At 45.0% G+C, this 27,469-nt stretch overlaps 1 protein-coding gene across 8 annotated transcripts in view; it reads left to right on the forward strand.

Annotated features, from left to right (window-relative positions):
* The window catches only part of Nrm (neuromusculin), a 280,335-nt gene that overhangs the window by 172,708 nt on the left and 80,158 nt on the right, over positions 1–27,469 (forward strand). For all 8 annotated transcript variants that reach the window (XR_013085468.1, XR_013085469.1, XR_013085470.1 and 5 more), the window contains exon 2: positions 18,637–18,826. Coding sequence is in view for 5 of the 8 variants with exons in the window: in XM_076813987.1 (XP_076670102.1) it covers positions 18,637–18,826 (190 nt within the window). In the remaining 3 variants the exon portion in view is untranslated. The remainder of the gene's footprint in view (positions 1–18,636; positions 18,827–27,469) is intronic.

The following is a 27,469-nucleotide window of genomic DNA, read 5'->3' on the forward strand; positions in this document are numbered from 1 at the left end:
GTTACAAATATTTCTTGATAAAATTCTATCCACAGATAGTCGACGAATGTGATTCTGAATATTGTCCCACGAACCAGAACCGAACGATTCTCAAAAAATAAAGCTGTCTCCTCGGTGGTATTAGAGCTGCTTGTGGAAGCTCGAGACTTACGATGTCATGGTAGGATTGCAAGTCTGCAAAGCTTGCATCGTACGAGGAGACTTCTCCTGATTCTCTAGTAGCTGGGAAACGCAGGAAGGAGCAGGAATTATTAGCCAGGCTAATCAAAGTCAAACTGGAAATGCTAATACATTAGAGAACAGTCAACAAGGCGAATTAAGCAAATATCTATTTTGAAATGATGCCATTAAATTATTTGCTATTCGATCTCGATGCTTACTGCATTTCTACAAAAAGCACAGAAGTATAAATATTCGGTAAGTATAATATAGTATAAACGTAGGTACTTGAACTTCTATTTAATATCAATTTTCCTTTTCAATACTCTTTCAACATTCATTTCAAACCGTTTAAATTATTAAAATGAAATTTATTCGCCTTCAATCGGTTGTTGGATAAAAAGTTTAATTTCCGTGGAAACAGAAAATCGTTGGTAAATGGAATGGTGAAAAGCATACTTTTCTGCAGAGTTATTGATTGGTAAATTGCAGTTTCAAGAAGCTACGAGAATATGGTGAGAATGGTGGATTTACCTTTGATGCGTAAAGCCATCGACTTCCCTTGGTCTGACAATTGGTAGTATGTACTACTGGAAGGTATGCATGAACCACTAGAGCCCACTTCTGATATGTTATGGTTTATACTACTAGCACGTAGTCGCGCCGCCAGTAAGCATGAATGTGTCTCTATGGAAATTTAACTACGACACTTAATCACTGCGACACGCTGAATAACAAACGTGCATACCCTCTAAATATTAATACGTACTAATAAAGCAGAGATTCTTGAGAAAGCAAGTGACAATTTTAGAATGATTGCACTGCAACTGTATTTAGAGAGAACTAATGTTTCCAATCTTATCTTCACAAAATCTGCTTGCTACAGAGGAACGTCATATTGAAAAATTCACACAAGTAATAGCTTTTAGAGAAAACGATAGTGGTGATGCGCGAATAGGCAATAGAGCTAAATTGCCATGCGGTAAGATATTTTCCAAATATTTAAAGCAGCCATCTGGAGGCGATCGTTTAGATCCATACGCTATAAAGTCGTGCTTTCTGTGCATTTGCGTTCGTACATCTTCTGAGCTTGCTGGCTATGGCGTGGAAGCTGCTTCGTGTTAGTCCGTGCTAAAACTCTGCTATCGTAAAACCTGGCCACTGCTATCTCGACGCGGTAGCGTCTGGGAACAACGCGGCGAGGAATTTATTCCCCGTAATTTGAGTTTCCAAAACGCGATGAAAAAATATGACGAGATACGTGGCGCAATGTAATATCCTTCAAGGCACGTGTTCTCCGAAATCTCGTATTTAAGGGAGTCTGGAGCTCATTCTCCCGAAATCTTCTTTTTATGCTCCATACGTACAAAATAGCTTTGACGAAGAAAACGAGGTCTTTCTCCTTGGAATATTAAAACCCCCTCAAAATTGGATATCTAATTCGAGCACTAAAAGCTTTTCAGGTCCCTACTCGAATTCAACAATAATTCCAATAACCCTGCATTACGAAACCGTGCCAGCTGCTCTCGGAATTCTTCAATTCGATCTCTCCCATATTAGCGCGACTTTCAATTTTAATTACCATCACGCCTGAGAAACAAAAAAAAAACAAAGAACCTAGGAGAGAAATCCTCTTCCTCGGTCCACGAGCATCGTTCTCGCGAGAAGCATTTTCTGATCGATGGTGTTCGCTTTATTTGCTTACGTCGATAACTCTCGACAATTTTCTAGGGTCTGATATTGCAAACAGCAAGAATACGACTAGGCGACGTTCGATAACGTTCCCTTCTTGCTGCTCTGTTTTCGCAGTAATAACAACTCCGGCTGGGTTTCCTTCTCAGAAATACATCAGCCCGGGTGCAGTTCGTTTCGTAACCGTGCCGCCGGCTGGGAATTAAATTTTTATAGAGAAATTCGCGGGCATTAATCTCGGCTCGTAATATTTCAACGGTTCGACGAGCGTTCCGCGATTCCTGCGAACGAGGACGAGCCGGAATGTTGAAATCCCCCGTTTCAATAATTCCCCCAGCTCCTTCGCTACGGCGCCGCTGCGTCTGGCTGACTAGCCAGCCTGTTTCTAGGCTAATAATCACATTGATATATACATGTCTGGCACGAAACTAATAAGCCGAAATAAGTAATGAGTCTAGCTCGGGAGGAGTGGCAGCCGGGAAAGCGAGGAGACGGTATTAAGGCTCCCACAGACCAACGCGAAAATTCGCGGCGGCTGCGGATCTGGCGCGGATCAGACGAGGCTGTCCATAAGCAGCCACGTATAAAAGACTGCTGCCTTACCTGATCCGCGGCGGGGAGCGGATATTCGCGTTGGTTTGGGGGAGCCTTAAAAGACTGCTGAACCGCGGCGGCTCCGCTGCCGCCGCGAATATTCGCGTTGGTCTGTGGTAGCCTTTATACGAAAGCTTCTACCTGCGCGACGGTATTACACGACTTCTTCGACGTCGCATTTGTGCGTATTTTCTGCATCTGCCTTCAAGCTTTACTGTTTACGCGACAGCGGTTCGTGTCAGTCTGATCTGTGATTCTAGAGCCGAAGGCAAGGGATCGGCAGGGGTGCGATAGACGTGAAACGAAACGCCGATTGAATGAGCAGACGGTTGTTTCTTTTGAAACAGCTGTTGCGTAGAAACTCCTAGTAATCACTCTGCTTGAAACTCGGAATTTGTGATACGTTCTTTAAAAGCTTTCATCGCCGATAACGAGACACCCCCTGCATGCGCGACTACTCGGTTAAAATGTATTCGAACGCCCGGCCAAACTGCCCGGAAACAGGCCACGAATCCTTTTATCGTCAGACATTTTCCGAGGGTCGCTGTAAAATAAAGGAACGAACCGATGGGTTTTTGCCGGGCGCGTTGAAACGCTGTCTCCAAAACAAACAGACGTCGAGTTATCACTCGGGACGCGTGACTTATTGTTGGCGGGAGACAGCGGGAAAGGTATTCGTTCACGTTAGGAAACGTGCCCTGGAAGATTTTTCAGCTGCTAGCAAGCGATTCTTTGCCGCAGCCGGATGCAACCGCGTGTATTCTGAATCTGACTCGATCCTACATCACGGAATACGCTCTCCGGCCTCGTCTGGGGGTACGGCCATCCGAACGGCCATGTGGCCCGTAAAACGAGACTATGCATTTCAATTTTTCAACGGTATAAAGTACTGTTAGGTATGCAGTAAGAAATAAGAGATACATATAAAGTGGATTGGCGAAGGTAATTGACCTAAGGATGAGTAATTGTAGATTCAGCGAGCTCCGGCGCTGATTGAATCGCGTTCCAGTTTTAAATCGCGAAAGGTGGAATAGAGGGGTAGATTAACGAGCATAGAATAGATGGTGTATCGTGAAAGGGTAACTGGGAATCGCTCGGAAAGCTTTCAATAGTCGATATGGAGCTGCAACGATAACGACAATTTTCTGTTGAGCGATACAAGCGACCCGTGAAATCGAACTAGATCCTTTTCACACGTCCCTCTCCTGTGTCCCGCCGATGCACGGTGCGTTAATTATTCGTACGTAAAGTGCACGCGTGGCTGTTCGAAATGTCATCGCACTCGCCAAGTAACGCGACAGGCTTTTCCGAAAAAGTTTATTAACAGCTAAATGGAAATTAATAGTAAAATTGCCCGTTCAAAGGGAAAGCATTATAGCACGCTCTCAAATAAATTGGCCGGCGCGTACTGTGAAAAGGCCCCCGCATAAAAGCCTTATTAGCGTAACGGTGGATCGAACTGAAAATTTCACCGGGCATGATGGCTGAAGGAGTGAAACCAATGTGCGAATAGACTTTTAGGAAAAATTACAATCGCACTATTAACAGCGTTCAAGCTGAAAATCATTCTGAAATTCTCGCGATATTCTAGAATAGAAATGACAAATTATTATTAAATTTTTAAAAGGGGCTTCGCGTTACACGGTATAATGAGGAGGTATAATGGTTCCTCGTGCATGAGCCCGGACCTGCATTATTTCATTCCGTAATAACAGCGAGGCTGTTTCTGCAACATAAGGTATTCCAGAGTGAAATCAATCTCGTGTTTTCTCTCTTTTCTCAAAGACTTCGTCTTGAGATTTTTATACCGTACTCTTGATGTCTCTGAAACGAGTGTATCGATATCGGTTAATTTATGAATTTCATAAGTGACATGCCCCGCGGTCGAAATGCTTTATGAAGAGCGAATAGCATCCCCGTAATAACGATTGTGCTCGAGAGGAGAAAAATTGATATGACACACTTCAGCGTGCACTCCGCTATATTATAATCCGCGGGGCATAGGTTAAAGATCGTATTTAAATCCGTCTTATTGAAATTCTTTACAAAATTATTAATTGTAAAAACAGACCACTTAGAGGAAGATCAGGATCTACTGACTTTCAAATTAAAGCGCCGAATGTCACTGAGAATATCATTTCCCGAACACGACATAAAGTTCGTAATGAAATTAGCTAATGAAATATAAAAACAGTGTAACTAGTGGTACTGATAAGTCTGCTTATAAGAAAGGTGCATAACCCATCGATGTGATAGGATTTTATCAAAATCGCGCCATCGATTCCACTCGGACAGTTTCGGTATCCTTACACCTCCGATCGCGCCGAAAGGACGCGTATCGATTTTACGATTTCCCACCCGACCGTGGTATTATGATCCTCGGATTTTTAGATCCGATGGCGGATGAAAGGATGAAGCGTTATTGATGAAAAGAACATCCGCTGGATGGCCCCTCTCCTCGAATTGCATGGGAATAAAATGGCAAATTCGCGACCTGTCGCCTGAAAACGATTGTTCTCGATTGCATTTCGAAATTCCCGGTAACTACGTTCCGATAGAATTAGCCAAGCACAATTCCACGGAATTTTTATCCCCGTACATAACACGACCCTGTATTTCATTTCCTCGTTCCCACTTCCTCGTTGTTCTTTACAATACTACTGTACCGGAACCCATCGTTCGTTATTAAACCACTTCCCTGACGTTTACATCTAATCCGGACTGTCAGGTCCGAAATATATAGCTGCTGCTTGACAGAAAGTCATTCAACTTCACCCTCTCCAATAATTCATACAGCAGCTTTATCGCGATTCGACGATCGCCCCTGGCTAGATCCGATCGAAAATATTCTTCACTTTGCCAGCTATCGTACAGCAACGATCGCTGGGCTCGCGGGCGCAGAAGCTGGAGCGGCGGTCCCGCTCAAAAGCGAGTGCTAGCCAAAGGAGTCCGCGTTCCCCGTGCTTCCTCGCGTCGCGGTGCAATTCCATTCAGCCGCGTTTTTCTTAATCCTTTTAACGGTCTGAATGCACCTTTTGGAGAAAAGGCTCGGTGAAATTAGAGCGAGGCGCGAACACCCTTTCACGTTTACATCATCGCGGCCTAATATCCTGTCGGGGAGTCATTCCACCCCCTTTTCCGCCGGGCGCGCGTACGTTTTCTTTAGACGCGGCGAGAAAACGGGGCGAGGGGGCACAAAAGGGATGACTGTAAAGTATGCGGCCGATCAATAGCGTGGCAAAGCGTCGTGCATTGTCCTTTCGCTCTGGGAATCGCGGCGTCTAACGTGAAAGGGGGCACAGTTCATGACGGAAATGTGCCCCCCTCAAAGGGGAGGAATCAGATTTATCAGCGATCGAATCGTCTGCGCGCCATCGGCGCAAAGAACGCGCCCTTCCATCCACGGTTCTTCGCGATGTGACGGATAGTAATGTCATTATTACTCACCCGCCGGGGGATTTTTTGTACAGTGTATTTTCTTCGCGCCTGGGGGGGCGTGGAGGATGCAAAGGGAGCCCTGAAAATTGAAAAGATGCATAGGTGCCGAGGAATTAATGGAGCAAAGGCATTTCGCGAGCTCCGCTAGCCAATTAACAGCTACAATCCTCAACTACCCCGTGCATTAAAAGTCCCATAAAACACGCTACACATTCGTTAAATAAAATCACGAGAGCCAACGCCATAACGGCGCAATGGTGAAGCCTCGCAGGCTGGCTTCAATTTTTATCAGATCTCAGGCGATCGTGGCGCAACGCAGCAACCGCGATAATTTAAGCCCCCTTGGAATTAAATATGGAATACGCGCGTGGAGCAGGCCAGCAGTTTATTCATTGCAGGAATTATTCAGGCGACGCTTTGCCTGGCGAATTTTGTAACGAACGATAAACAATCGGACAGGGAGAAACGGCGGTGCATTTATTTCGATCGCGGGGATGGCGATTACGGGAACACGGCCGAACGAACGGCCATTTAAGGGGATGAAAATGATTAAATAGGAAAATATGGCGGCACCTGTTTATCTTCTTTGTTGTAGCTGTAGCTTCTACTGGTAAAGAGAGAATAACCGCTTCTAAGCCTGCCCTGGCCGCAGTGAGAGGCAGTTTTTCAGAAGCAGCTTAAGTCTAAGCTTACGGGAGTTTCTCTGTGTCCATACGTGGTATCGTCCGAGTCCTATCTGTGCCTCTGCTGGCTAAGCCTCGCCGTTTCAAATGAATCGAAATTGATCTTTATTTGCGAATGGATAATGGCGGCTGACGTAAACAACCCCGGCGGGACAGACGTTCGGCTTCTTTTTTCCTCCGGCCAAAATAAACCGGATCGACGATACTCGATCGAGTTTTCGGGCAACGATATTTTCTTTTTCCCAAGGCTATTACTTCCCGATGGATCGAAACCTCAAACTTCTGTATGAATTGGGTTCCTCTCCCCCACAGGCAGAAGAATATATTCAACCGAATGGAAACGGACGTTTAGCTTTCCCGTTTTCCCCCGAACTGAGCTGCGGTGTTGATACAGTTAGTTAAATAAATGGAAAAGGTTGGAACTCTCTATTTTATTATCAGAATTCTGCTTTCTAACAGCCGACGCATACGAATCCACTCTGATGGCTATTCAAAGAAACAGCAAGTTTCCCTCGCCTCGTTCCACAATCAGTGCCAGTGTCAGTTTCTAACGATAACTTGAAATCCAAATCAATACTACAGAATCCTCGTCGAGTAAAGCGGAGTTCCTTGATTCATTGATAGGTAGTTAATTGTGTGAAACGTCTTGGCGCGTACAGCGAGGATGAACTTGTTAGCGAATATGTATCAACAATGAATTTCCTAACGTCGTCGGGGAGTTCGAATTGGCGGAAATAGAAGTGGCTTCGTTCAGGTGACCGTGCCCATATTGCTTGTTCCTGTGTCGTCTCTTGTCCCTCGTTTCATCGGATCCTCAATGGCGCCACGCTTTCGCCGTACAGCCGAATGTGCCTCATGATAGCGTTTCAATTACACTCACCCTTGTTTCCGGTCGAATTTCTTTCGCTCGAACCCAATAGCCCCGGCCAGATATGGTTTTAATGCGATTACGATCCTATTTTCGTTGGATAGGGTCCTGGCGTGGACCATATACTGCGAGCCAGTGGGTGTCTCTTAACTTTTTAAAGCGATAAGTAAATATAAGTGTGCTTCATTAACACAGAAGAATTTATGGGGGATTATTCAGATGATTGAATTTTCTAAATAGTTCTTCCATTGGGTCAAGTTCTCAAGTAAAAGGAAATTATTTATAAGGTACATTTCAGCTGCTGGGACTATTTGTCCACTTAGTTGAAAGTGAGTATTATTATGGTAGAGTTGTTAATTCGTCTTGCAACTGAGTGTTCGCTATTTTACTTATATCGATTAGAATCGCGATGTAAAACAAACATCCAGAATGGAATCCCGGAAGAAAAGTGAACAAAATTTAATTATAAAATTCGCCCGTCTGTCGATTCCCATTTATTTGCTGTTCATTTCGAAACATCTCTGTTTTCTAAGGTAATCCGCTCGCCGACCGTTCCATTCTCGAATTAATATCGAAAGGTTCGCCGTTCGCGAGACAGAGGAGAATAACATCCATTACAAATCGTTTGTAAAATCGGAGTAGTCGGGCTGAGATAATAGCGTTCCAAGTTATTAATGTATCAACGCGGGATACATTATTGTTTCATTTCCACCGGCTCGAGGGGGAGGGGATTCATTATTCGTATTCAATTTGCTGCGCTTAATTAGGAAAGACAAATTTCCTGTGCATTTCGTTATCCAGTGTTTTACTTCGGTTTCGTTCCTTCCCTCCGCTATTTGATTTCGAGCTCTTAGAACGAAATAAATCCACGTCCCTGCTGACGAATTCATCGCTCCATTTGCGCTTCACAAAGTCCCTAAAACGGCAACTCCAACGAACGCCCGTTCTTGGCAGACTAATCCTCATTACTCAAAACACCGTTCCCAATAAAATCGTACAATTCGCTGTTCGGGAAATCCCGCGGAAGTAACGTAATCCAGCCAGCACCCGTTTCCACTTCAACCCCCGACCAAACCAGCCATTACAACGTCCGGAATACTTCGCGAGAACCTTCCGCGGTACCAACACAAGCTCGTCAAGAACTCTTCGACGAAGCATTGCCCCATCGAGGGAACAAATCCCAGTTGGCAAATATTTATCCTGAAAGGCGACGGAAGTCCGTTGCCCCCGGCCGCGGGTGCCGAGGAAACGCAGAAAAGGAGAGCGACGCGCCTAATGGATGCAGCCCGCGTGTCAGGATTTCATCGACTATCGCGGCGGAGACCGTAGGCCCGAAGTTTCCGCGATTAACATGCCCGTCGTGGATCATTTCGACGGTACACGATCGCGGATAAGTTTTATTCCGCGGCCCGCCCCGCCATCGGCTCTTATGCTAATGCCCTCGCAATTTGTATAATTCCGAAATGGGTTAAGCACGCAGGATGTCGTAGCATCCGGGGTCGATAAGTTTTTCTGTGCCCCGTGATGGGGCGTCGTTATCTGCAGGTGCTCCCGAGCGACGCTCGTTCCTCGCCGCAGCAGCATACTTTACATTTTAATGCCCGACACCCGCGCGAGTCCCGTCGATCCCTCCGAAAACCTTCTAATTTCATGGGCCTTCTGAGCGGAACCTTTCTTATTTATCGGCTGATAAAGAATCACTAGATCGGACGCAGGCTGGGGCATCGAGAATCGATGCCACTGTCGGGCGATTGTATCGGGGACGAAGAAAGTGAAGTGAATAGTCTGATTTTAGGGTGGTACGAAAGTTTTCGTTGGAATGAAACGACGGATCCCAGGACGAAGGTTGGCTGGAAGAATTTGGTGGATTGACCGGGGAATGTGTATTAAGAAAACACTGATAAATTGCTTGGATCTCCTGCAAGGAAGATCTCTGTCGTAGAGCGGTGACTTGCGATCGTGATTAAATGAAACTGTGCAAGTTCTAAGGTACTGGAATTTCGGTGTATAGAGAAGTGAATTTTTTCGTGTAGATTCGCAAACCGAAAAAGTGAGCTCGGTGTGTGGAAACAAAATGTGTAAGCAAGTGGCAGTCGTTTGCAAGGGAGGAAAGATCGTATTGGGCAGGCATATTTTTACCGTCCCTGGTGGTGTGCCAGAAAGTGGCCGGTCATCGATTCCAATCGGTGTTGCTTGTTCCATGAAAAATTGTGTAGCTTGGTAGCATGCAATTCCGCGGAATTACAGTTTCTATCTCCTTGGTAAACTCTACTTTCCAGGGGAGGACCTCCTGCAATTGAAATGTTCAAACAAGTGGGGAATATTTTCCGCGTTAGATAACGGCACACGGTCTCGGTGAAATCGAGAAATGCGAAAATTGAAAGCTTATTGTCTCGCACCTGGCGACTCGAGCTAGACTATGTTAGACGTAAACGCGCAGGATGTACATACTTGTTGGATCAGCAATGCAACTGTCCTTCTTTTAAAATAGATATTCGTCTGGAAGTAATTTTTCACGGTATTATTGTTTATCGTATCATCTACTGCAGCTCTTCTGTCTGTTATTAGTTTTATGTGATTATTGCACAGTAACTCCTCCCCTTGTCATTATGAAAATCGCACAACAGTTATCACCACTCGTGCACAAAGCGTTTGAAGCGGAAAGAATTGCTCGGGGATTTCCGAAAACAAGCGCAACTCGATGGAACTTGCGAGCTATCATTGTTTTCGGTGGGGAAGCACGGTAAATAGGAACGTGAAGTAAACTAAAGTCATATCTACGGTCACGCGGCAATTGTATGGTTGTTGGCCACAGATGCTGGGAAATTGCCTCGATTTTCCTGGAAACATTAGCATCCACGAAATCAGTAGTTTCTCTGAAAATATATCACTTTTAACGAAACGGAATATAACTCATCGAATTTCTGAGCTAATATTGCTTTCTCTTTTTCCCAGGTAAGGGCTGGCTATTCTTCTACCTTGTAGCGTCACTTTAAATATATATTCAGTTGATAGTGAGTCACACCATGGGTTATACACATTTTCATTAATATACAAATACAGAGTATTCGCATTTGTGTATACGTCGTTCCAGAATAAAATATTCATTGCAGAATAATATTCCTGCCTTTCTAAATTTCCCCAATATTATCAATGTTTCGTTTAAATGGAAACGTAAGAACATACTTTTATCCCATGCATGTTGCAGTTAATATGAAAACGAGCTTGACCTAAAGAAGGGAGAGCAGAGTGTTTACAAGAGAAATACGATACGAAAGGATTATAAAGTCTGCCTCTCAATTTAACGGCTGAAGCCATTATGAGGTTAATTAATTCTCCCGTAATTAGCCTCAGTTCTTCTACGATTTACGATATACGTTATCGAGGAATTATTTATACTGGCTTTTTTATTCGCGACGCTCAAAATTTTACCCGATCCCCGATGCATCGTGAATTCGGCACAGCAAGAAACTTCGTCATTTATCGAACTTCGTCCAGCCCCCCCCTCGCAAAACATTGTAATGACGGTGCAGAAACAAATACGTTTTTAACCGTAGTCCATTAACTCCGCGGCCATGTTTCGACCATCAGGCGAAAGTTGCTAACGACGAAAGCGTAAAAAAATGTAGCTCGAGTATAAACTTCGAAATAAGGCGCGTTTAACAACTACGATTACGCGTCCACCTCGTTTCTATCATGATAAATGCTACTTGGGCAACTACTGTTTGATAAACGGACCCTTGCCCCTGAACCCCCTTAATCAGAAAAGCGTTTCAATATTAAATTAACCCGAGGAAGATGCTAACAATATTAAATCTAAGGGTTCTTCCATGAAGCTTCGAAATATTAAAATAAATATAATATTAAAAATATATAAATGAATACAGATGGCAAAAACGATTCTTTTAATTTGTCGCTAAATCTTTCACTTCTTAAACTCAAGTATTACTGGCTAAAAATATGTACTCTCGCTGCTTTGAACTATTTCACAAATTTACCAAATTTCATTCCATTCAACGTCGGATGCTTTATGAATATTTCCAAAGCTGCGCGTAAATAATATATTCAGATGATACGTAGCCAAAGAATACGAGAAACCAATCACAGTTCACACAAATCCTTTCAATTTTTGCATCGTTACTGTCACATTTGACTGCGCGCTACATTGGCAGAATAACGTTCCTCGTTAAATTACCAAATACAAACAATTATTTGCAAGGCACGCATAATTGGAATAATACCACCCTCGCACGATTGAAAATGGAATTGTAAATGAATGGCTAGGTTTTCGGGGCTTCACAACTCTCTCTTACATGAAAATTCTCTGTCATAGAATCCGGATCTAAAATTATATAGCCATTGCTGTGCACATAGCTGGCCCAGTACATTGAAAATGCTTGTTCCACGGAAAAGGGGAATAATTCACGCAGGTTACACTGTTCGGCCTGTAATCAAAACTTCCTAAACTAAATGCGCTCCGTGTACGTACATACATGGTACGTGTTCGAGCGTGTGCCAAAAAAAAAAGAGAAAAAGGTAGTGAGATGTATTAAGGGCGGTCAGGCCGCGGGTGAAGCGTGATTACGAGCTTTGCGATGGCGAAATGAGTTTTTTAATCAAATTACGCGCATTGGAGCGAACGATGTATTTTTAGCAAATGAAGCAGAATTTCCATGGTCCCCGCTTCGCTTGATTATGATCATATTAAAAAAAATTGATTAAAGTGCGCCCGCACGCAAAATGAATTCATCTAATTGTCAATTTTCGGACATTCCCTGGAATTAAAAGCGATCTTCTACGATTTATGAAAATCCGATTGAAAATATTACCTACGATCGAACTGATAGACATATTTTCAGAAAGGTAATCGCGTATTCATTGCGAGGTCATCGAGAAAATTTCGAAGCTCCCGTATCAACGTTTCAAACTTCGCGTTCCAGTATTTTTGCAATATAAAAATTTGAACATTTCCAATATCAAGATAAACATTGTAGCAAATCCCCGGCTGATCAATGAACAAGATCGAAAACTAATTCCGTACCGTGCGATTCAAAGTGTAGCGCAACCCTATCGACATCGTACCGTTGGCAGATAGGTTAAAATTCCGCTCCGCGATCGGTAGTGATCGAAATTTTCATTCCATGCGGGCCACGTAGGTAACATAATTTCCTCGGGGCGTGGAGCCCTTGTAAAATCGACCGACTCGAATGCTAGAGGAAGAGAGGATGGCCGAGCCATCCACGCTGCCGAGATTATGTCGAAAATTTTTGAAAAGGTCCAAGTACCTCGTTGGTTCTCAAGTTCTACGGTGATCCAGATACGGTTTCGGGTGGGCGGAACGTCGGAGCTTCTCAATTTTATTAGTCGAAGCTTATCCGAGGGAAGTTTCTGTTGCATCTGCAGCGATTCGTTGGTATCAGGGGCATCTTAATCGCTGTCAGCTGGTCGATCCTCCCCCGCTGCGTAAGAGGTCGCGAGTGCTCCATTTCGCATCAGGGTCACGGGGGCTTGCACGGAAGTTCGGGATCCCGGAGTAAACTGACGCGCAAATTCGCGGGGCGAAAGCCTGCTAGCAGCGAAACTGCGTCGAAGATAAACTCTGTCGGCGAGCAGTTCTGTAACGACTTCGGCTGGATTTTATAGATCTTCCGGAAGTATAACACAGCGGGTATATAGTGGAAGTTAGTTTATTGGATCCGTTTCTGCCGAAATTCTGCCTTTTACGGCTGCCGCGTCTCCTTTTGACCGATGCAGCGTTTTCTGAAATCCACACGCGCCTCGATGGACGTAGGCAGAATTCTACTGGCACTTGTCCCGCGATGGCTTTCAAATTTGATCCACGAACCCGAGCTTGCTGCAACTATGCGCTGCATAATAAATTAGGAACAGCGCACGGGTAGTTGTAGATCGGTAATAAGTTGCTATCGGAAAGGAATATCATTTTCATCTAAATTAGTCTAGCCAAAGGAGTTTTGGGAACGAGTTGCGAGCCAGGGAAATTGGGAAATTGTGAGGAATACCTAACTGTTAAGCATCGTAAAAGAAGCATTTCCATTCGAAGCAACTGCTACAGAATATAAATTAGCGCTGTACAAATTTCTGCGACTATGTTTAATAAAAAAAGAGAATCGCCAAATAACCATCGAACTATTCAAAATTGACGCTTTGCTCGTCCATATACATAAATCGGGTAAATAAATGCCAGCCAGTGGAGTTAGGAAACCCAGCTGCCGATACATGTCGCGAAACTTCAATTGAAGTTTCTCAGAGGGATGTCTTTTCCATTTCCCATTTGAGCGTGATCGTACGTTCGACGAAAATCGTTCGTTCCCGGTCGATGGCGAATCCCTCGGGGAAATATTCGTGGCGTTTCCACCTATGACGGATCATCTAATTCCCCATTATCCGAACGGCGGCAAGTATTTCGTGTCTTTACCCGCGGCCCGGCCATTTCTGCCGGCAATTTACATGTTGATGCAAAAAGTTTCAGCCGAAAATTGGTTCACCGCTGGCAGTCACCTAAGCGACGTGGTGCGCGTGGAGCGGGACGGGGGGACACGCGCGATTCCCCGGACGTTTTGATAGGCTCAGACACCTGAATACGTAATTTCGCCGGCAGAAATGAAACCGTCCGCCGTGGATCGTGATAAATGCTCGCGTTTCGTTAATAAATTCAGGCTCGTTTTCTCCAGATTGAAACAGTCGCGTGGCATAATGGAAATGGGGACTTGAAGGATCGCTGGGTATCAGTTCTCGTTCGTAGCTCGTGATTCCAGTGGCTCGTTCCTCGCTGTTTGTATTCTGCGTTAAATTGTTGAATTGGTACGAACGGTGACTAATGTCGGATAAAGGGAATCTCGCGATTGAGTAAGGATGGATGTGTGACGAAAGTTACTTCGAGATATTGAGTACCTATAGCTGGTTTAGATGCAGTGGGTGTTTGAGAGAATAGTTCAAGATTTAGAGGACACTTGGTAGGATTAAATTGAGTGAATATAGGTCGATGAATTAATTTTTTCGGAGTGACTTTCTTCAATTTCCGAGGGGAATTCCAAATACGGGAGAATATCGATCGAAATTTCTTCCTCGATTCGTAGTAATTCATAGTAGTAGGCATTCCTCCGCGCCGTGGCCCCGAGGAAAACGATGGGAAACGGATAAAAATGGTCGAATGATTTTCGACTCGCTCAGTTTTACGCCAGCGACGATCTAATCGCGAGCAAAGAGGATTTATCTCGGCGTACACGCGGTTTGTTCTTGTGAACGGCATTACATATGAAAGCCACAAAACGAAGGGGACTTATTCGATTGGAATATATTCGAAAATCGGCCAACCGTGTCGGAATTGTTGCACGGTCCTGTGTATTCTACCGTAATTAGTACCGCCGAGTTAATCGATTAATCGGCGAACAGTTTAGTCGTTTAAGTAGTGGAATCAATTTAGTTGAATGATCCTAAACGATTATTAACTTGCTTAATAGAGTCGACCGACTTTCCTCGTCTAATTGCGAGCTGCGACGAATTGGCTTGCCTTTAAGTAGGACTTGCACTTGGAATGCTTAATTTTATGTTCCAAGGGGGATACGAGGGGAGGACAGAGCATCTCCAGCCTTTGACTGCTGAAACACTGTCGTGGAATTAATAAAATGAAGGGGCAATTGATAAAAATCTGTAGAGTCCTCCACTAATCTCATCTCAAGAAGTTTTTCTTCTTTAAATTTTATCGTATAAATGGTTCGTTCATTTTCAGAGGGAATAGAAATGTAGCTAGAGAATTTTAAACGAAATTGTTGATAAATATTTGTATTTTTAAAATGATTTAAAAAGGATATTACAAATATGCGAGTAGAATGTGAGATGCAAGCGGATCGAAAGGCAGCAAGTGATATAGATCGTGTATGGTCAGACGCATTCACCAAAACATCATCCATGGAAATTAATGTGTCTGTAACTCTTTCATCCCGCGTTAATTTAAAAATTTCTTTGACTAAAAGGCAGCTAAATAACTAAGAACTTTACAATCCTACATTTTCCAACAATTTCACGCAAAATTCTTAACTTTCCTTAGTCTTTCCTTCTGCATATCACAAACCAGTTTAAATTATGTGGACACCATCAATATTTCCTCGATAGTATCAACTTTTTCCACGAGCTCCTTCACATTTCTTCTTTCAACTTCAATCAAACCCACCTTAACTCTACCTAAACTTTAGACTTTCCCTCGAAACAGGTACATATCAATCACTTCGATACATTCTCCCTAGTATCATTATTCACTTCACATTCTCGTTCCATAATGCTCTAGTGATCAACAAAGGGCCCGTTGACGCGGTACCATTAAGGTAGAACACCGTCGTTCCGATAAGACAGTGTCGGTAGACGGGTGTAGAAATCCGACGGAACTGCATCGCCAGCAGCAACAGGATACCAGGAATTCCGAACGAAGTAACCGGCGCTGCCGGTGGAAATCCACCGAGGGTCATTATATATGCACGCAGTTCCGCGCGATAAATATTTATCGCGGCGGGGGTGTGTCAGCTGCACCGATAACCGACTGCAAGTTTCTTGATTAACTCCTTAAACGTGTTGCGATCGCCGCCGATTGTGATTGCTGAGAAAACAGGGCGCGTTTGTGGATGTCCGCGGTTCACTATTTCCCGGTTCCTGGAACAGTGTTTGCAGATTTCGGGGGGGTTGAATTTTTTGCCAGAGAATATCTGGTGCAATTAAAGGAGGTGGATCTCTTAACGGGACGCGTTTCCCATTTTCGCTAAAGTGACACTAGAGCTAGCTTCTCGAGCATAGATGGAGGATTAACGTTCATACAGAGAGGAAGTTAATGATACATTTTCTAGAATAGAGAACGAGTTAAGGGACCCGGTACGATTCTCTGCGCCCTAGGAACCGTAAAACAACTACTGCGACGCGTCGCTAGAGACGAAAGAGGAAGCCGTAACGCGAACCCTCTCGACACACTACATTATTCACCACTTGAACGTAATATTTGCGGTGTGATATGGTTTCAGGGCCCAGTCCCCCTTGAAGATAAGCAGAGCTTCCTTCTGGCACTTACCATCCGCGCGTCCCACCTCCAACTCTAACAGATTTTCGTTCCCATAGTATTGGATACCTGCTCCCTTGTTAACGTTTTCGTGTCTTCCTCAAGCACCCTCGTGGAACATAAGTAACATGCCCCTCCGCGGGAACGTAAGGCAGTTCGATTCCCGCCGAAGAAGTGTAAGCAGATGTTAGAATCAGGCAGGGTAGGGGGTCGTTATATGAGAGACCGTAAAGATGTTCGTCGTGGGGCAGGAAAAGTAATTAAGTGGCATTATGTTGAAGAAGGTAGTTGAGTATCCTATGAGAAATTAAAGAGACTACAGATGCGAAGTTAAAAATTTACCTTGGCGTTGAATTGAAAGGGATGATGATTACGGGAACCAAAGTATCGCAGCATATTGTATAGTAATTTAATATTGGAGCGCATTCCCTTCCAGTCTACAAGGGTATTGTATTACCCATGAATGGATTCGGCCGGTGCGTAGTTTATCATGAAAATATTATCGGCTTTCGATACGCGGATAACTTACGAGCCGCGAAAGCCGCTGTCTGATTATTGTCTCCTTTGAGACAGCTTTTCGATTCAATGGCGAACGGGGGATTTTTATGGGCGATATGTTTATGCAGCTCGTGGAGGGGATTGCTGGAACAGTTGGCACGACCCTCGGAAAATTGAGGAAACGGATGAGACGCGTAAAATAGAATTCCATGCAGGGAAATAATATTTCGGATCGTTCCACGTGCGCGCCTTGCTGTTTGCGTATTTATTTGCTTAAGATATTGTGGAGGATATGCGCCCCAGAGACATCCTCCAGTTATTATTCACAAAATTTCCTGATTTAAAGTTCCAAGGAACTAGTTGAAAGAATTAGGGGAACTTGGCGAAGCAACGTGGGAATTTGTGTGTGTGTGTGCGCGCGTGTCACAGAAGCCGCTAATAGATCATCTTAAATCGTCGATTTCCAAGGAGCTTCCAGTTTCGCAAGTTTCCCGCCCTCCCCCTTCACTGTACAGAGTTTTCGCGCGAATTAACCAAGAATTATGCTCTTGTTTATCATAAGTTGTGACTGGCGAATTTACTGCCGCGTTCACAACGTGGTATCTCAGGTTGTATGTAGATTAGAGCAGTCCTGGTAGAGCAGGCTTTCACAGTTTACCTTTGACTATAATTAATATATTCGAGGCAGTAATAATTTCGCGGCAACAACGACGCGTAAAAATTCTTATAACTCGAGAACGTCTGAAGTAGTCTGCGTTCCGGTTTATGGAGGAGCTGTCTGCAAAATATAAATCTGGAACGGAGCTCGCAGTGTTGTAAATTTGAGTATACGCTTTCAGATTAAAACAGAGAATTGTTTCCTATTCCGTAGTACGTTATGATTTCTCTCCTGATTTATCGGCTCGTGCTTCCATGCAAAGGATACTGTATTTATAGCCCTGGCGACGATAGGAGAGAAATATTGGAACGTTCGCTTGGTATGTATGTATATCATTCAGAAAAGTGCGTTTTTGTCATCCTCGAGATTGATCTCCTCTGTGCTGACGTTCTGCGAACACTTATAAACGCATCTGGACCATACGGGCCATAACGAACGATGAAAACGTGTTCTTTCGAAGCATCTCACTTAAAAAGTCGCGATACAAGGCAGTTCCGCAATTACGGAATCTAATTAAAAGGTGTCGCGACCCGTAAACGCGTTACACGTTATTACTCTTCTCCCCTTTTCTCATGCCACAGTAACACTCTACTTTCCAAAATTGCACGCAGCACTTTACTGCTCCATGGCAGGAATTCCGAAAATAAGCCACTAGAAGTATCTTTTATACCTTTGATAATCAGGATATAAGTCGTTTCTATTCCCAAACTTAAAAATCCTTCCCAACCCCAGCGGGCTTCATTTTTCCCCATCTCGCTTAATTTAACGACAAACGCCACACCCCCCTGCTGGATCGCGACGATATTTTAATGACTCTCGCGGGTATTGTAACTGAGGCTGCTCGAAATGGTGGCGTCAGTGGAACTGGCGCGCGGCGGAATGATTTCGACGGGGCATCATCCTTTTTGCAAACAGACGGGCAAACAAACAAACGAGTGAGCACCCCGGGCACAATTCATAGCGTTTCGGTGTGTTGTTGTTTCAGGAAGCAGCGAGCCGTGGCTGAAGAGCGAAAAGCACGCTGAACTTGGTACGGAGGTGCAACTGCCGTGCGTACTGAAATCGCCGCAGTGCGAAGGGCTTCACAGCATCAAATGGTATCGCGGCGCGACACGTATCCTCATTTTCAGCGAGGACGGCGGAATAACGCGTGGCAACAACGACATCGCCGTCAGGTAAAATATATCTAAACTTTACTGCCGGTCTTATGACGACGACAAAGTCGTATTAACAAGGAACACGGTGTCGCGAGCACTGCAACTGTCATTACGCTCGCCGAAGTTTCTCCCTTGGAGCTTACGCCGCTCCTCCTCCCCGGAGCAGTTTATCCTTTTATTTGTCACCCTCGCGACTTTCCTCCATCCCTAATGATGCAATAGCGTCATCGCCGCTGGGAAGCTTCTCTTAATCAAGGATTGATTGGTCACTGATCGATTGTTCCCCTTTCGATGAACTTTCTGGGGGAGCTAACACCTTTCACTCCATTTTCTCCGGCTCTACGCTTCGTTAATGCGAGCAGGCTTTACTCGTCGCGATTTGTCGAGTAGGGTACATTTTAAGGAATGCGGCAAGGAAAGGCGTGAATAATTCGTATGATTATAGTGGGCGCGGTAAATGAAAGGTCAGACGGTAGGGGAATGGGTCGGTTGTGGTCAGACGCGGCGCGATGTGATCGGGAGAATAATCCCTTTGAGTTAGGATCCTTCGGATTGACAAGCGCCTTTGGAACGTGCAGAAATGTAAGAGTAATTTCAGTTGAAATGTTTAAATCCCGTTAAGTTAACTTTTGCGCCTGAGACACTAATGATATTATTTCCCAACGTCGATGGATCTCCTTTGAATGCTGCTTCGCTCAATGCTGCTTCATTAGAACGGGGAGTAATGAAGGAATGACAGAAAAGATGGCAATGATTGCCTGCGTAATCGTAATCTTGCTTAATTTTATCGGCGCGCCCTCGGAGGAAGTCGAGGAGGTTTTAGTCGAGAAAGAAACTTATGACTGGAGCCGTCGCTGATAACAAAGACACATAATGCTCGACCGGCCCTTTCATCGAGAGTACTTTAAACAACTCTCCGTAGCTTCTTAGACATCTTCATTAAATTTCTTGTCAATACTTTACCACTTTTACGATCGTCTAATTACGACGGAACTGTGCGCTGAACTGAATAACTCCTGAACAGTATTTCAGTAGTCCTTATCGCAACTATGCCTCTAATTATCTCTGAAGAAATACCGTCACGTAATCAGCAATTGGACGGTCTATTATTAAATTCTCTACCAAATCGATTAGCCAGTTCGTCGTGCTGCTCCTCAGTTACGATCATCGCAAAGAAACAAGCAAACTTGACGGTTTTCCATAATTCTCCTATTACTATTCTCATCTTGACCATAAGGGCCACGTTTCGCGGGCGTGTGCTCTTTTTACGGCTCCAGCTGCCCGTGGATCGCTGCGTCGAGGATCGCGCGTGAGACGAGCCAAGTTCCTTCGACGGTGTTGCTATTTCGGCCGGATCTTCTCCAGGGAAAACGATTAATGCGGGGGCGTAATATCTTCCGGTGATATTGAAGTCAGCAATTTCTACGGGGAATGACTGGTCCGACTAGTAGATATCCGGGGTCGTCGTCAAGGCGAGTATTCAGGAAAAATTAAGAGCATCGGAATAGAACGCATACTCCGCCCCCGCTTGGCCTAGTTTCCCGATCTATCCCTGGATTACCACCTGCTCAGTTTCCTTAATATTACCCTCCACCCACCGGAAGCTTTCAGCTCCCGCTGATGGGGATAATAATTCTGGCGTTTTAATCTCTTCGATATAATATTCATTTTCCCAGCGGTTACGCGATCGAACGTTTCCATCGTCGACCACAGGAAAGGCGCACGAATCCAAGTCACTTTTCCGCCTGCGTTTCAACGAATCGAACAGTTGCGACTTCTCATTGCCAGCCTTTCCATTAGCCTGCGTCGAGTCGGACATTTAGAACGGTATTAGCGTTTCACATTCAAGGGTTGTAATTGGCGCGAGCATGGAATGCATTTCGAAAGCGACACCCAGCGTGCTGCCAGCTTACGGGGAAATATAGATCGCCCGGCAGAACGTGCGCATTTTGGTTAAATATTGGACTTTGCCGCGTAATGGCCGTTTCCGGGGGAATAAGTCCGCTTTACTTTGTATTCAGGGGAAGCGCGCAAACGCGCCCCGTGTCAGAGGACAGGCTAATATTCGGCAAACAAACCGGGCAAGCAAGATTATTAATTCCGCCTATGCTTTATCGTGGTCTTTGGAAATTTCGCGATGGCCACGTTATCGGGAGCGCCGCGCGGAATCTCTCCGGGCATTAAATGCTGGGGATATTAGTAAATCCGACTCCGAGGGCAGAACTGCAAGATGATTTCAAGCCGCAGCCTTCAATTAATGCACCGAAACAGATTCGAAACGTCGAAACACTGCTCTCAGCAAGATTTCCTCATCCGAAGTAGAATTCCTTTCAATCTTACCGCGTTCATTTGCTTTATCCAATTACCCGAACCAATTTAAACAGCGAGACATTTTGTACAGTTACTCGATTACCCACGGGTAGGTTCAGACTTCTTGTAAATGTATATTAGCAGCGGGGAAACAGAGGATCATTCCTTCGACTTCTCATTATTTCTCAACATCCTTTCATTAATTCGTAGCTGCGGGGAAACTAGCTGTGCACGTACAAGCGAAAAAATCCAGTCGTCGTACAAGCAAGACACCGTTATGAAGCATTCATTATGAATAATAAGACCGCGCATCGCGAATAAGGTTCCTTCGTACGTCAGCGCAGCGAGGAACGTTCGAATATTTACGTCCCCGATCCCAATCACTCACCCGACACCAATCAGACATCTCTGGCACTTGTAAAACTTTCGTCGGCTACCTTTCCAAGACCACGCGAGCGCAACAACTATCTAACCGCGCATCCTTAGCTCAGCCGCACTCCGAATGGAGGAGGACCGAAAAGAAACGAGCGAAGTTAGCCGGAACTTCATTATCCTATTAGCCCCCCCTTCCATTGCCAGCGATCGACAATTTTGCTCGCGGTTTTCTCCCCGGTTGTCGCCGAATCGCATGAACGCGATAAAAATCCTCGACGGCCCCGGCAGTGCTGGATGTAATTGAAAACGGCAGCGCGGATTCGGATGGACGGCTATCGCGTGACACTGCTGGATTGCCGGGTCGAAAAGGGACGGGAAAATACGAGGAGCGAACAAAAAAAAAATATACGACGAGGGACAACGAAACGCTTTATGTTCATTTACATTTCGGAACTTTTATCACCACATCCGCTAACTCTTGCGGAAACTTTTCTCATTTACCGCCATCCGATTTAATCGGTTGCCTCCTGTCTGCCTCCCACTTTTTTTTTTTTACGGCCCCGGTTTTTATCGCGGTGCCAGGACAATTTTATAAGAACGAGTCCGCGACAGTGGTTTAAGTGGAGCACGATTGGCCGGGTTTTGAAACGCGACCTCTGAAAGCACTTCTGGCGCCCGACATCGCCGCTCCCATGAATGGAACTGCGTCTTGTTTCGTCCCTTTTCGTTTCCCTTTCCCGCGGAGAAAAAAAAAAGCATCTGCTGGTTTCTTCGTGAAATGAACAATAATGGTACTCAAGTGTCGGGAAACTTGGCGCGAGCGGAACGGAATAAGGGAAACGTTTAATCACGACGCAATTATTATTACAGGATCTATAATTGCAGCACGCAGATTTGTTCAGTCCGACTTTTCATCAGGCTGCGAGGGAATATACGTTATGTGCGTTGCTGACGATGTTCAGGAATATTTAATGATGCTAATGGCCTGAATTCGAATGTGCTGGGTTAGGAAGGGAAATAAATGAGTATTTTGTTGACTCGATGTGAATAAATGTGTAGATTGATTATTCGATAGGTGCGGATTACGTAATTATATATTTCGCGGGTAAAGTAGGGCGAACCGTAGTTAGGGGGAAGTTTGCGTGGTTTTGGTAGATGAATTCTTCAACAGTCATTTTTCATCGGGTTAATAAAAAGTTTTCAATTAGAGTCTCACATGCGGCTCTTACTATACAGGAGTAAGAAGATACGTAGATATTATTATACAACTCTTCGGAGGGATTTTTTCCCACGCCGCCGTGGGGCACGTAGCTGGATACGCGTAGGAACACACGAAAGAATTCTCCATCTTTGTATTAGCACGCTTCCTTATCCTCGGCAATCTCTGTGAAAGCATTTCTCTCGAAATACAGTTTTCTAAAGCTAAGATGAGTCTGAAGATACTTTCATAGAGAATATTTCTAAGCGGCGGGAGAAAGCCTAAGGATACGCTCGGCACCAACCGGGGAAATTGACTTTCCCAAGACTTTCGCGTTTTCCGGTTTGCCATCGCAATACGGACAACTTTCATCGCGAAACTTTCCCATTCGAAGGGTTTATATTTCGTATTATACAGCTGGGCAAGCTCTTCCCACATTCGAACGACTTAACCCACTAATTACTTCTCGTTCTTCTCATTAATCAGCCGCGAATGCATTCGGCGAACAAATCCTGATGTAACTGCCTTTATAAAGTAACGCTGCTGAAGGTGTCTCGGAATCATCCAAATAAAACTGCCACGATGCTGTTTAAGTAAGGTGTGCAGAAATATTATTTTGGGGGTGAGAAATTTCGGCGAGGCAGAGTATAAATTCAGATGTCTGAGGCGGCTGAGTGGCGACCACTTATATCACAATATCTCCTAACGTTGAATTTACGAAATTCAGTTGAGAAAACCCCTCGTCTATCCTCTTTTGCTAAACCTCCTTCTGCGCCGTGCTTCTCAAAGGATTTAAGTGAATACTCGCATGAAAGGTGCGCAGGCTCTTGCTACGAACAGTGCATTAATACGGCGTGCATTCAATAACATCAGTGTCTTCCTTCCGACTAGTTTCTTCGTTGCGTGCCGCCGTTCGCGTTCTTTAATTCCCCTCCACCCGCCCGAATTTACCGACACATCTGGTTATATCGTTCCCTTCCTCTCTACTTACCTACTACATACTATTCAGCTTATCTTATTCTTCCTCCCCAGTGTCTATCTGGCATTCCGCTTTTCTGTGCATCTGCCTTTATCGTGCCGCGGCCGTTTCCTTTATTTTCTGGCTTCTTTTCGTCGACACCCAGTCTCCCTTGTTCAAAGACGCGATAGGAGGGAGTGATTACAGCACGGAAGAAAATTGCCTGGAACTTACGACTGCCTTCCGAGACGTATTTGCCTAGCGCTGCACTATTTCTTATGAATTCCGACATGGATCTCTCTCGGAAAGAATTCAGCTGAGGAGAATGGAAGCGGGCTATGTATATGGGCATAAAAGACGGGTCTGACGGTCGTATTACTGCCTCGACTACATTGAACTCCCATTTCAAGCGACATTGTGCTAAACTTCTTTGTGGCGTCTGTTAAATTCGCCCTGGTTGGTGTGTCCCATCATTTTCGGACACCATCGTATAAAGCGCATCTAAAACGTGATAGGCACATGCCAAATATAAAGGATCAGTTACTTAAAGGGACATTCCCCTCAAATTGTTAAGAAAACAGGTGATCTTTACGATTTTTTTTAAAAGTATACAACCTGCAGTAAGAAACTTTGTGGGCTTTATTTATTTGTCCCGCAAGGATATGGAAACATTTTTTTCATTTTCCTGTAATGCTTCGAATTGTACCTAAAAAAAGAAATGAAGTTTCAGAAAAATTTTAACGACAGTGTTCTCTTAAATCATTCAGAAACTAAATTACTGATCTAATTGAAATGTTGATTGAAACACGAATGAAAATTTATCTTGTCATCAATGAAATAGCGCTTCTCCCGGTCAAAGAGATTAGAGCAAGGTGCTGAATAATTGAAAAGTTTTCTTCTGACTGAGCTTCTGGATAAAATCTGTAACTTATTATCGTGCTTTCGCGCGTCTTAGCGGAAGCACGAACTCTGCCGGGTCGGGGAGGGTTGAGGAGTCGTTTCGTTTTCAATGTAATTCCTGACCCGCGGTATTATCCTGTTCTATCTCGATTTCGAGCTCATTAAATCGCGAGTTTGGATTACGCGTCGTAGGTATTTAAAGCGGATTTAACCTCTCGGTGCCTTTGTGGGCGGCTCCGGTTTGATGGGGACGATAAAAGAAGCTCGGGACCCATGTTCCGGCTTCGAGGATTTTCGCAATTGCAACTTTGATAACGGTGGAAGCTGACCTCAAATAATAACTTCCTGACTTTGAGGGGCTTTCTAAAGCGTCGTTTCTGGGGGGAACGGAACGTTCTTCGGGGGTGTGTTCTTATCCTCGCACGAGTGAAATACACGTCCGACCGATAAGTTTACGAAATAGTTTCCCGAGAAATCATTTGTCCATCTGCTGGTTCGTATTTGCAGAAAAATGACTCGCGTGTATTTGGAATCACTGAATAATCGATTGGAAAACTGTCTACGTTTCTCATCGCTCCTGGCTCGATGCTGTCCAATATTTATTTTGGGAACGACCGAGTACTGGCTCAGAAAAGGAATTTATTAGGGAAGAAAGTAAGAAACCGAGAACACGGCTACAGTATTTTCGGAAGGCGAAATAGAAATTACGATTTTTGCTGCAGCATCCGCGTATTGCTTGTATCAGTATCCGTATCTGAATCTATTTGCAGTACGTCACGTGCCCGCTACGTTTTCCCATTCACCTATTGAACATTGATAACTCACCGCCTATTATACACTACAGTGGCTGTTATCTAAACATCGGGCTGTTAACAGATTACTATCCCCCTTGCTTTGATCATATGCAGTGCGCGACTATAGTCACACAATATCACGCACAAATGGAGCACAGACAATACAGGGTGTCCCACAATTCGTGGTGCGCCAGATGTCGTTGAATTTCGCGAACAAGCAACTCGAAGGCGTACGGTGCACTTCCTACTAACAAACTTTCTTTCCTCAAGAATCAATTCGAACTGATATTGTTCTCCCTGTTACTCCTATAACCGTCTCGATTCTGCAGGCTTCTATCTTCACTAATACACGACGGAGCGAAAGAAAGAAGGAACTTTTCAACGAGCAACTATTTAATATCGTAATAGAGCACGATTCTCAGACATTCAACATTCCACCCCACTGTGCATTCTCAATTACAAAATCGTTTTCGCAAAGAACCTTCTGTATAAAATCTAAAGGTATCTCTACCTAATGCGTAGGTAACATGCCGCAATGTTCTTATTCATTTAGATAAACCTCTAAGCTCACCCTTCGTCAGAAAGGAAGAGTTAGCTGGAGTTAGCTAACGTTTTAATGAGGATAGTCGAAGCAGGAACAGGTAATTCTCGTTCCTTCAGACTGATTCGTTACCGGCTAAGTTCGAATGTTCTTCGCCGTGTTCTATCTCCGCAATAGCTGACCTCCCCCGCCCTCCACCTATTTCCGGCCTAGTTTCGCGGAACCGGGTAATTAACGTCCCCGACATTCGCAGTGTCTTTAAAAGTTTCAGAAAAGAGGTTCACTTTGAAATTCTCGTTAGAGCAGCGATACGCCGAAATTACTTCAAGCCCTTCGCCATCTATTCCGCGCAATCCTATCTCCCTATTCCGCTCCCCTAACCCCTCGGGAACTTCCAAAATCTTAATGACAGTACAATTATTCTGCCCAAAGTGCTTTTCGCCTTGGAGTGTCTGATTCCGCCAGCCACCGCGGCGAATTTACGGAGTGCATTCGCGCGAGCAGTGAATACGCTGCGCACGTGTTTGAAAGGATCGTTTGTCAGCGGTTCGTAGCCGTTTTGACAGCGTTCGTCATCTGCACGTTAGAAACCGATTGCAGCTGAACGGCGCGATATCGGTCGGCCGGGCTGGCAAAGGATGTGACAGAATGCTCGCGGCCATTCGTACGTCAATCTCTAGGACGGTCCGTCTGACAAATGGAATGCATGATTAATGCCAGAGGCCCTCTGCGCTCCCCTCCCGCTAATGAGATGATCTTAACTGTGCCCATAATTAGCGATTACATTATCCCGTTACGTGTAATACCCTGCGAATGCCATGGAGCTCCACGCGATCGATCTGATTCCCGGTCTAACTCTGTGGGAATGAATCTGTACAAGTCGATCGCTCGGAGACACGGGGGAACGAAGGATGGCTCAAAAATCCCGAGGAATTACAATTAACTCGGATCTCCCCTCGTCAAGACACTCAGCCGCACATTGTACGGCTCCCGCGATGCGCCGCCCCTGTCGTCGGCGCGCTGCTGCCTCGAAAGAGGATCAGCAATCGCCCCGGATGCGACTCGAAACTGGATCCACGGTCGCGCGTATGACACTCCTGGGCTCCCTCGTTGGCCGTCGAATGGCGCTGATTACAGAACCGTGCTCGAGCGTTCCCGATAAACGCGGATACGCCTCGGCTTTGCCCTGCTACTGGCCAAAGAGGATTAGATGGAGCAGAAAATCTCCGACGAGGGGGGGGGGGGGAGCGTAATGGAAAACGCGTATTCCGATTCGGAGCGCAGTTTCGGCCGTCGGATGCGACGGATTTAAAATTTACTTAAGCGACTAACCCGCTCGAACAATGACCCAGTGCTACGGTGGAGGGCGCGTCACGTCGTCGGGCGCTCTCCGGGCTCTTTGGAATCGCGGCCAAGGGATTGTTTAGCCGGGTTTGATACACTTTGCCAGCGCTACTCGCTCTGAATACCGTGCTGCACGCGGATCAAAGACCTCGCCACGTTTCACTTGTTATCCATTATGAGTGTTGCAGCCCGCTTTCGCTTTGCCTGGTAAGTCAGTGTGATTCCTGCTTCTTTCCCGCGG

The sequence above is a fragment of the Andrena cerasifolii genome, chromosome 6 (assembly GCF_050908995.1).
Source record: "Andrena cerasifolii isolate SP2316 chromosome 6, iyAndCera1_principal, whole genome shotgun sequence".
NCBI lineage: Eukaryota > Metazoa > Arthropoda > Insecta > Hymenoptera > Andrenidae > Andrena > Andrena cerasifolii.